At 41.5% G+C, this 12,001-nt stretch overlaps 1 protein-coding gene across 1 annotated transcript in view; it reads left to right on the plus strand.

The window, feature by feature from the left end:
* boka (BCL2 family apoptosis regulator BOK a) overlaps positions 1–12,001 on the plus strand; it is a 57,998-nt gene that overhangs the window by 21,828 nt on the left and 24,169 nt on the right. Inside the window, exon 3 of the mRNA XM_078209265.1 lies at positions 10,379–10,507. Coding sequence (XP_078065391.1) covers positions 10,379–10,507 — 129 coding nt within the window. The remainder of the gene's footprint in view (positions 1–10,378; positions 10,508–12,001) is intronic.

A 12,001-nucleotide genomic window follows, 5' to 3' on the forward strand; every position in this document is an offset into this window, starting at 1 on the left:
AATTCCCCAATGTTTCCTCTGACCTTAGTTGGAATTTTAACTCTTATTTCAGTCATTTGAAGGTCAAGTGTGGTTATATGCCTCATAATCCTCTACATTTGACAGACATTTTAACTTGAGCTGTACGTGCTGACTTTGCACAATACCGTAAAACAGGTGAGAGCAAATCAACATGACATAAGGAAGGGGAGGGTCGCGATTACCCCCAAACTGTCTCATGCTCTCCCCCCCTCCCACTTGTTGAAAATGACATTTATAAAGTACTATAAACCATTCTAATGAGACAGCTGCATGTCTTCAAGACCCATCATGGAACATTAAAGCTGTTCTTTAAACAGAGGCCCTTATGTGCCAAATTTGGAAAAATCTCAGGAATTTGAATGTTTGTTTCTTTTCGACTATCCGAGCAGCCATTTCCAACAGTCAAAGGAGGTGGAATTAGTCTACAGCCTGAGCCGAGAATGGGTGTATAAGTGGTTTAGTTTACACCCCACCTCTGCTTATTTACCAGTGCAGATTCTCCTGCAGAAACAAACTGGCAGCAGCAAGCATTTTGTCACAAGCTAAAACCAGCCAATGCTTCGTTATAGTCTCTCTGTTCACCATATACCCTCAAGAAAGGAAGTAAGACTTGCATTTATATAAGCACCTGTCATGACTCCAGGATGTCCCAAAGTGTTTCACAGTCATTGGAATACTTTTGAAGTGTGGTTCGTAGGGAAACACGGCAGCCAAATTGTGCACAGCAAGCTCCCACAAATAGCAATATGATAATGACCAAATAATCTTTTTTAGCGTTGTTCGTTGAGGGAGTAAGTATCAGACTTTTGAATGGTCCTATCATATACTAAACTCTTCACCTTAGTAACTGTATTACTATATTCTGCATGCTATCCTTTCCTTCTCACCTATGTACTCTAAGAACGGTATGCTTTGTCTGTATATTTCGCAAGTAACAATACTTTTCACTGTATCCCAATACATGTGACAATAATAAATCAATCAATCAATAGTCAACACATTGTTGTGGTTCTGGAGTTACATGTAGGCAGACCGGGTAAGGTCGGCAGATTTCCTTCCCTATAGGGCATTAGTGAACCTGATGGGAAGTATCAGGATACCGGGGAACACTTCCATCTTCTTCAAAATGGATCTTTTATGTCAAGCTAGCAGGATAACCAGGGCCTTGGTCCAATGCATCATCCAAGAAGCAGCACTTGGAGCATTAGCTTAGATTTTTATTTTCATGGTGTTGGGTCTCCTACCTCATAGGCAAGACTGCTACTAATTGAATCATAAGGTGGTGAAGGATGGACCAGATAGGCCTTGGTGCTAACTCAACCAACAAGGATACCATCTGCTCATATCTTACTCCGTACCAGCAGAAGTACAGACACAGTTGGAATACATGTTTAATCCTCTAACTGTGAATTTGGCCACCCAGCTAAAGTTTCTGACTGATGTTTTCCTTTTATGACAATGGGGGAAGGGTGGATCGTTGTGTGCCAGCTACATTCAAGTCCTGAATGGAACAAAGGTGGGCGCCATACCAGTGAAAATGACCAGGTTGGGAGAGAGTAAGGTTCTACTGGTGAGAATTGTATCAAAGATGAAGTTGAGGGAATTACTGAATAAATCAACACCCACAGAAATATTCTGGCCATTGTGGGGCTTAAAGCCAAGTATATGAAGTTTGAAATGTCAGTTGTAAATAGTGGGGGTGTGCAGGAAGGTGTGGGGAAGGGAGGGGAGAAGAGAGTTTTTTCCAGTGTCGACAAAGAAGGAAAGGGGGATTGAGGAATGTGTAGGTGGTGAGAGATATTAGGAATTGATGAGAGATATCTCATCTGTGTTTGAGACTGTGGGAACAGAGAGAGATTTTATGGAACAACAAGGGGGATGTGCTCAATTAACCACAATTGATATACAATTGATACGTCCTGTCCAAGGTGGAAACAGGAAGCCTTTTTGTGAAAGAAACCTTGACAAATTTTTAATCTAAATCAAGGCATGTAATGTGGAAACTAATACAAGGAGCAACAGCATAGTTATCAGGAATTTACTTTTACACAGAAATGTTGATCAACAAATTGAATAGAAATAGTCATTTGGTCGTACAGAACTTGAATAATGCTGAAAAAAGCCATTATGTCAAGGTTTCTCATTTTGCACTCAACCGGACAATCACAGTCAGGGGAAATTACTTTATGCTGTATGAGAAGAGAGTGCTGATTAGTTTGCAAGTGAACTTTGGTAGCGGCATTGCCGTGGAGAATGCACCAGTTAATGGTGACAATGCTTGCAATTAACTATCAGTCGCCATTAGCTGGTGCATTCTCCATGGCAACACCTCTACCATTCAGACTCCACTTGCCAACTAGTCAGCACTCTTTTCTCATCCAGTATAAAGTTGCTGTTTCCCCTGATCCCTGACATTGGTATTCTTGTGATTGTCCAGATGAGTGCAAGATAAAAAAACTTTGATAAAATGTCTTTTTTCAGCAATACTCAAATTGAATAGACTTCTATATAGAGTGTGGTGGTGGAATCATTGGCGAAGTTAAATGTATAACTGAAGATGCATTTTCCATAAAGTGAATCCACCGTTAATTTGTTGTACTTTGCTCTTAGGACCCTCGCTTGCAATGCATAGCAGGTTTGGAGGGCAATATCCTGATAGGTTTACCGTCATTGAGTCACTGGGAATCAGTTCTGGTACAGTCAATGTTTTCATGCCTCAACCCTGTGCCTCAAAAGGGAAGGACAGAAACATAGGAAGTGAAAGGGAGCAGCTGTTTCTAGTGACAGGGTAATATGTTGTCACACTCACAACAGCAGGTAAATCAAGGATTAGAAAGTTGGTGAATTCCATTCCCTAATTTAGGAGCGAAAACACAGAAATAACTGCAGAAAAAAATCAGTGACAGAGTCGCTTCCAACTTTCCATTCTTGTAACTATAATGAACCTTTAAATAGCCTGGAAATGGCTGTCGGCCAACATGTATTGTTTTTGGTTTGTGGACAGCTTGTGGAATTTATACCAGAACCAAAAGATCATAACTATCAGTGAAGATTGAACAGGCTTTTTATTCTCTCAAAAAGAGAAGGCAGAGGGGGTAATCCAATATTGGTCTTCAAGACCATTAAATGAAATTGATAGAGTAAATGTAGAGATGTTTCCGTATGTGGGGAGAATAATGTAGGGGGTATAACTAAGATTGTCACTAATGAGTTCAGTAAGGTGAGTAGTTAGAATGTGGAAAATGCTACCAAAGGGAGACTCTAGGGTGAATAATATAGAGACTAATTTATGGGGAAGCGAGGTAAGCTAGGGGGGATGAAGTAAAATGGGATTTGGCTAATTTGGAGCATAAACATCTACATCAACCAGTTGAGCCAAATGGCCTGTTTTTGTTCTGTGTAATGACTCAGGAAGCCCGACTGGAAAGGAACATAGTTTATTAAAGAATGCAAAGCAAACTACGACCATGGTGTAAACACACTAGTCCCTGTCTGGGACTACAGTTCAGCGGCCCAGTCTTGGGCCTGCCTTACCAAAGGCTCAGATAATGAGTTCCAGCTGGGCAGGCCACTGCCTGTTACCAGGGGAACTCATACTCAGTGATCCCCATAGGGAGATCAATCAATGATCCCCATGGACTTTTTGGGGGTTAGCACATTCTGTTTAATTCTATCTAACTACTGGTAGAGAGGAAGATTATATTGGGATTTAATTTGGGTGTTTTCCCCTGATTTGTATAAAATAAAGTTCCTTGCTATTTCCAACAGGAGCTTAAATAGAGCTTTGACCAATTGGAAATTGTTGGTCAGCCAACGTTAGTTGGCAGTTCAATCCTTATATAATTTTGGTCTCGTTTTAAGATGTGCACAAAGCTGTAGCAAGATAGAAGTCATCTCGATTTTCCCATTGTCCAGTTGCAAGCACTCAGTTATTATGCCTGCTGAAATTGCAAGCTGAAATTGAACTTGTACATTGATGCTTGAGGGTATTTATTGTGGGGTATGATGTGTTTGACCCAGTTTGCCTGTGGATAAGTTTTTGAAGAGATGTGAAGAATCCCGCTCTGATTCAAATGTAACCAAAAGAACAGAACCTCAAGAGAGAAAAGCAAGGTTCATACACAGACAGGACAGTAACAGCTACTTGGCCTTTGGACCTTCGTGGACCGGTGATGCCGCTGGCCTTTCCCAAAGTGTCTAATTTGCAGGGAGAAGCTCTCAAACATTGCAGTAGTACTAAGTAAGTTGAAGTGCCATTTCAATACAAAACACCATTCGCACTCCAGCAAAGATATGCAGCACTTCAAGCACCTGAGAGAAGAAAACATAAAGCAAAATCAACATATGATGGCGTGTATGTGGGTTTCAGATAATACACAGGAGGCTGAATTATAGCGAAATAGAAGAAACTGCACACCTTTACTGTGCACACTTCTTACTGTGTTTACCCCAGTCCAACGCCGGCATCTCCACACCTTTACTGAAACAGGTGTTTCAGGAGAAATTAGAATTGAGTGCAAAATTTGCCATGCAGATTTATGATTCCACAGATATTAGTGGACACTGCCAGTTCTTAGCTAATATCAGGTATTTTGACGGGGATTCTATCAAAGAGAATTTCTTCTTTTGCAAAGAATTGCTCGGTCATGCAAGAGGAACTCTTTCCCGTAACAACTGTTTATCTGGAGAAAAACAATCTTAACTGGAACTAGTACATAGGCATCTGCACTGACAGAGCAGCTTCCAAAATGGGAAAAGTCAGAGGATTCGTGAGTAAAGTGAAAGAACAGAATCCTGACATCCAGATCAGTCACTGTTGACATGCCAGCAGGTTAAAAGCCACCAGGATTTCAAAAGGTATTTCACAGGATGTGAATCCCAATAACGAAATTAGCAGTGTAAACAGACCAGAATACATTGTTCTGCTAATAGGAAACACTTTGGATAGGCGATTGCACCCACCCAGAGAAGGCATACATATGTTAATTCTTTAGAACTACAGAAGCTGAGGGGACAGACAGCAAATACACAGAGAAATATCAAAGGGAAAGAATAGTATGATTGGCAACCTTTTCATGGAAGCAGGAAGGCGGATTCCATCTAGCAGCCTGGGAGGCAGTATCCATCTAGCAGCCTGGGAGGCTGTATCCATGATGTGGAGATGCAGGCGTTGGACTGGGGTAAACACAGTAAGAAGTTTAACAACACCAGGTTAAAGTCCAACAGGTTTATTTGGTAGCAAAAGCCACACAAGCTTTCGGAGCTGCAAGCCCCTTCTTCAGGTGAGTGGGAATTCTGTTCACAAACAGAGCATATAAAGACACAAACTCAATTTACATGAATAATGGTTGGAATGCGAATACTTACAACTAATCAAGTCTTTAAGAAACAAAACAGCATGAGTGGAGAGAGCATCAAGACAGGCTAAAAAGATCTTTTTAGCCTGTCTTGATGCTCTCTCCACTCATGCTGTTTTGTTTCTTAAAGACTTGATTAGTTGTAAGTATTCGCATTCCAACCATTATTCATGTAGATTGAGTTTGTGTCTTTATATGCACTGTTTGTGAACAGAATTCCCACTCACCTGAAGAAGGGGCTTGCAGCTCCGAAAGCTTGTGTGGCTTTTGCTACCAAATAAACCTGTTGGACTTTAACAGGCTGTATCCATCCAGCAGCCTGAGGGGTAGATTCTATCTAGCAGCCTGTAAGCCAGTTCTAGCTAGCAGACCAGAAGCAAGAGTGCAGAAACCTTCATGGAGGCAGTTAAAATCATATCTTCACTGACCCAAGAGACATTCCCCAGAATAACAATTCAATTGTATATAGTGCGGTAACTATAAGCAGACCTTTACTTATAAATCTACCGAATTGGAAAAGGGAAGTCCTGAAAGAATCGGATCTCAAATATATTTTGGATCAAATTGGTAATTTTTATTTAAACTGTGTTGGTATATTTAGTAGTTCTTACTTAACTGTCTTAGATCATTATGATCCTGTTCATGTATATGTGTCTTATCTGTATTGTAATAAATAGTCTTTAATAAGTGTTATATTATGACTGAGCTGGTTACTGTTCTCACTGGGTCTTGCACTTGGCTCCTTATACCATTCCTATAAAGAACACTTTATAAAGCACCACAAATCGGTGTCCCAGGTTGGGACTCCCTCGCAGATAACATTAGCCAGGTTCATGACAGAAAATTGGGGGCTCAGCCTGGGATTCTAAAAAGCTTAAATTCCTTGGGTGTAGGGGTTTTGTGACTTCGAACCTAACGAGAGTAAGGACCATGTGCAACCAAGTGTTATTTAAAATAAGAAGACTGCAAAATGGCTTTGGAGGTAGCTCAATCTTACCTGGAAGTAGACAATGCAACTGTAGCAAGCTTAAAAAGTGTGCCAAAAACAAAATTGATGTAATTGACAAATACATTCGACATAGCTTTATCTACAGGGCCTAAGAAAGCTGAGATAATTGTAAGCCTAGCCATGCATTTAAATATACAAGAGGGATTAGCCAGACGCAATATTTCGAGAAGGGAGGAAATCGAACTAGCTAAGCTTCCAAGTAGGAAGAGACATAGCAATTAAGAAGATGCAGAAAGGAGAGTTTCAAAGATAATTAGAAATGCAGAAGCTAGCACTGTATAATGTACCATGAAGCCCTTGTTGCCAAAACAATGCCATCTAAATTAACTGCAGTGTTTGACAAAACAGTGAAAATCATGAATTATGTGAAGTCACGTCCTTTGAAATGGCACTTGTTTATTATGTTGTGTGAAGAGATGGGAGCCAAGTACCAAGGTATATGCACACGCACAGCATTGCGAAGGGTGTCTCAGAGAAAGCTCCTCTCTCATGTTTATGAACTTAATAATGCATTGAAAGAGTTTACGGCTCTGCATGAATTGCCGCACAAAGATTTTATATGTGATGATTCTCGATGAGACACACCTTTCCGATATATTCGGCCATCTGAATGAGCTGAATGTTAAAATGCAGAGGGAAAATGAGAACATTCCAACCATCACAGATAAACTTCAAGGTTTCAGATCAAAACTGGCCCCTTGGCAGGAAAGAAAACTGGCAAGTGGATCGATTGAGGTGTTCAATTTGACATCAGCAAATCCTGCTGGCAAAACCATACTCAACCTCATCTCCACACAACTTAAAACACTACCACCGAAGTTTGGATGCTGCTTCCCCTCCATGAGTGTGGAAGACGCAACTGGGTACATGATCCACTTTGTTCACTTTCTTTTTGAATCATCAAAGACATGTCATTAAAAGGACAAGAGGAATTCACTGAGCTCAGGATGGATTGTACATTGAAACTGAAGTTTGCAGAGATGCCTCTCGACACATTTTGGTTGCTTGAGGGACAGGAATATCCATTTATTTCAGATTGCGCTGCAACAATACGCTTACATTTCCCCACACTCTCCTGTGCGAGTTGACAATCTCAAAACTTGGTTATGTAATAAAAACAAAGGGGGAGGGAGCGCCTGTCAGTGGTGCAAGACCTGCAAGTTGTCCTGACATCCCAGGATCAAAAGACTCTGCTCACAGTGGCAGGCTCAGGTATCACTCTAACATTGTTGGGAAAATGCTGTTTCCTTTATTTATGAACTTTCACATTGAGAAATACAGACTTAAAAAAACTGAAAGCAATTGAAATCTTTAACGGGAAACATTTTTAACTCGTATTCATTTTCATTAAAAGATATTGGCTGAAATCTTACCACTGTTCACGCCGATGGGATTTTCCCATCCTGCTGCAGTGAATGAAGATTTGGCGAGCCGCCAAATTCTCCGACCTCACTGCAGCGGGAGCGTGGTGTGAACGGCTGGTAAGATTGTGTCCAAAGTATTTGACATGCAACTGGTGACAAGGTTTTCATTGGAAAATTCTTAAACTAATGAAAATTGTATTAAATGGTGGCTTGATTAGGAGGTTTTAGAGATAAAAAGGCTTTTGTTAGAGGGCAGTTGGTTGAAGAAAATAAGAGATATGCCTCAAAATTCTTTATAGTATAAAGGTCTCCTGTGACATATAAAAGGTTGGCAACCAGTAGCAAGTTGTCAAGGCATCCAAGCTGAGGCACTCCTGTGCTTTCTCAGTGAGCACAGCATCCAATTTTGCAATAGATAGTCTAGTTTCTACAGCAGTGTTCCATCTGTTTAACATGACATAGACAGCATTAGCTGCTGTACAATGAAGGCATTTTGGCTGCTTCCTGGATAGCAACACTTGATGTGCACAATGATGATTCTGCAGTCAGATAATACCTAAACATTAATGGATTAATTAATTGGGGTGGCATGGTGGCATAGTGGTTAGCACTGCTGCCTCACAGCGCCAGGGACACGGGTTCGATTCCAGGCTTGGGTCGCTGTCTGTGTGGAGTCTGCACATTCTCCCCGTGTCTGCATGGGTTTCCTATGGGTGCTCCGGTTTCCTCCCACCGTCCGAAAGACGTGCTGGTTAGGGTGCATTGGCCACGCTAAATTCTCCCTCAGTGTACCCGAACAGATGCCGAAGTCTGGCGACTAGGGGATTTTCACGGTAACTTCATTGCAGTGCTAACGTAAGCCTACTTATGACACTAATAAATAAACTAAAAAATAAAAACCAGACTACAAACCATTTCTCTAAGGCCATGGAGTTGGTATGAAGAGCCCTGACATTACAATATGCAATTCCTGGTCAGAGCTTTTGGCATCCTGCAACTGATGCTTTGATAGTTTCTGCATTAAATTTGATGGACCGAGTGGTCTTTTCACACTTGCTTCTAAAATGCAGAGAAAGAAAAGCCTGTTATTTCCTAGCAAGATTGGTGGAGTAGTGGATGAGGTGGAGGGCTGTTGTAGGCTGCAAAGAGACATAGATAGGATGCAAAGCTGGGCTGAAAAATGGCAAATGGAGTTTAACCCTGATAAATGTGAGGTGATTCATTTTGGTAGGACTAATTTAAATGTGGATTACAGGGTCAAAGGTAGGGTTCTGAAGACTGTGGAGGAACAGAGAGATCTTGGGGTCCATATCCACAGATCTCTAAAGGTTGCCAGTCAAGTGGATAGAGCTGTGAAGAAGGCCTATAGTGTGTTAGCTTTTATTAACAGGGGGTTGGAGTTTAAGAGCCGTGGGGTTATGCTGCAACTGTACAGGACCTTGGTGAGACCAGATTTGGAATATTGTGTGCAGTTCTGGTCACCTCACTATAAGAAGGATGTGGAAGCGCTGGAAAGAGTGCAGAGGAGATTTACCAGGATGCTGCCTGGTTTGGAGGGTAGGTCTTATGAGGAAAGGTTGAGGGAGCTAGGGCTGTTCTCTCTGGAGCGGAGGAGGCTGAGGGGAGACTTAATAGAGGTTTATAAAGTGATGAAGGGGATAGATAGAGTGAACGTTCAAAGACTATTTCCTCGGGTGGATGGAGCTATTACAAGGGGGCATAGCTATAGGGTTTGTGGTGGGAGATATAGGAAGGATATCAGAGGTAGGTTCTTTACTCAGAGAGTGGTTGGGGTGTGGAATGGACTGCCTGCAGTGATAGTGGAGTCAGACACTTTAGGAACATTTAAGCGGTTATTGGATAGGCACATGGAGCACACCAGGATGATAAGGAGTGGGGTAGCTTGATCTTGGTTTCAGATAAAGCTCGGCACAACATCGTGGGCCAAAGGGCCTGTTCTGTGCTGTACTGTTCTATGTTCTATGTACTATGTTCTGGCAAATTTCTTTTGCTTCTCAGAATTTACATAAGAGCAATTCAGCTCTAATTGGCCTCAGAATGTATCCAAAAGCAATTCAAAATAAAAACATGAAAAGATAGGAGCAAGAGAAGGCAATTTGGTCTCTTGAGCCTGTTTTGCTATTCAAAATTATTGTCTTAACTCCACTTTCCTGCCCGTCCCCCATAACCCTACACTCCCCTGTGATCAAAAACCTGCCTAAAGCCTCCACTGCTCTCTGAGGTAGAAAATCCCAAAGATTAACAACACAGAATGATGGGCCAAATAGCCTCTTTCTGCGCTGCATGATTCAAAGTGACAGATCTAAGATCTGAACTCATCATGTCATGTTGAGGAGCTAACTGCCAACCAACAGAGTTACCAGTCAGAATGCTTTACACCTCCACGTTTCTATGTTGAACAATAAAGTAACACTCACACAAAAGGAGATTCTGTTACTTACTGCCCCTCTCTCCAATTTGAATGGACCCGAGGCACAGTGTTACAAATCTTCACCAACAGATAGTTTTCCGATTGTGATTTGAGATATCCCTATCATTCCCCTCATCAGAAAGCAATACACCAAATAGCAGAATTTCTCTTTTATTTTCTTTCATTCTCTCTCTAGGTGACGAGTTGGAGTACATCAGACCGAATGTCTACAGGAACATTGCAAAACAGTTGAATATCTCAGTCAGTTCTGAAAGCATCGTGTCAGATGCATTCCTGGCTGTGGCCACAGAGCTTTTCTCTGCAGGTAAGCTTTAGAAATATTAATTCAGCTGTGTGTATGACAGATGGGAATGGGATGCTGCTCCCCACTGCACTTATACTGTTGAGTAACATCTGTTCCATGTACAAAATGTGCATTGCTAATCCTTACTATCCAAAAAGGTTCATTTGGATTCCCTTGTGATTCCGTTTTTTTTAGGTTTATCTCTTGTACAGATTTGCATTCCTGCTGTTTCTTCCCTGCAGTAATTTACAGAACAGCATAGAGAAGCAATCTGCTCCCAGACTCAACTAATACTGAAGCATGATGTAACTGTAGAGAAACCCATGTGACTGGACCATCAGTCTTCCCTTTCCTGTGGTGAAGTGACTTTTCTGCTTGGCACATCATCTAAAGTTGTAACTAAGATGAGGAACTGGAGCTTAAGCTATGCTACAAGGAAAAGATTTCCACATCACAAGGAAAAGATGCCAGCTTGCAAGGAACATTTGCATATTTGAAATTTTTAAACGCATTTATCACTTAATGTTTGTCGTCTATCTGTGGTTCCTTAATTACTATAGGTAACATTGCATGTCACTACACCCTATGCTTCAGGTATAGGCTTGCCAGTTCATTCATGTGTAAAAATCAAATAGCTCCCAGTCCAGACACTGCAGATACATGCCTATTCATGTCTGCATCACACAATAGCTAGTGGAAATCTGAAAATTTCTAACCCAAAAACTGATTGATGCTGGGAGTCACTTGAAAATTTCAAAACAGATATTGATAGATTTTTGTTTGGTGGGAGTAGGCAAATGTATGGAACCAAGGTAGATAGATGGAGTTAAGATACAGAACAGTCATGATCCAACTGAGTGGCAAAACAGGCTAGAGCAATTGATTGGCTTCCTCATACTCCTATGTTACACAATCATTTCCACAGCATCTAAATACTTGTTAAAACTTTATCTGATCAGCCTATGCGTGGTCATGTCCGGTGGCCACCTCTGCCTCCAGTGTTTGGGTCTGGTGTTTTCACTGATAGTTGAGGCAGCACAGTGGCACAGTGGTTCACACTGCTGCCTCACAGCGCCAGGGACCCAGGTTCAATTCCAGCCTTGGGTCACTGTCTGTGTGGAGTTGCACGTTCTCCCCATGTCTGTGTGGGTTTCCTCTGGGTGCTGCGGTTTCCTCCCACAGTCCGAAAGACGTGCCGGAGGTGCATTGGCCATGCTAAATTCTCTCTCAGTGTACTAGAGCATGTGCTGGAGTGTGGCGACTAGAGGATTTTCACAGTAACTTCATTGCAGTATTAATGTAAGCCTACTTGTGACAAATAAAAAAAAAGAAATGCTACTGGCATATACTGGGGATGAGAATAAGTGGATATCTTTTGAAGAGCTTGCACTGGTACAAAAGACTGAATGGCCTCCTTCTCTGTTGTAATATCTATGCCAATGAAATTTACTTACTTGATATGGTATGGTGCATGCAATGACAGTATTCTCTGGTTACATATGAATGTTTCAATGA

The sequence above is a fragment of the Mustelus asterias genome, chromosome 3, assembly GCF_964213995.1.
Source record: "Mustelus asterias chromosome 3, sMusAst1.hap1.1, whole genome shotgun sequence".
Classification (NCBI taxonomy): Eukaryota; Metazoa; Chordata; class Chondrichthyes; order Carcharhiniformes; family Triakidae; genus Mustelus; species Mustelus asterias.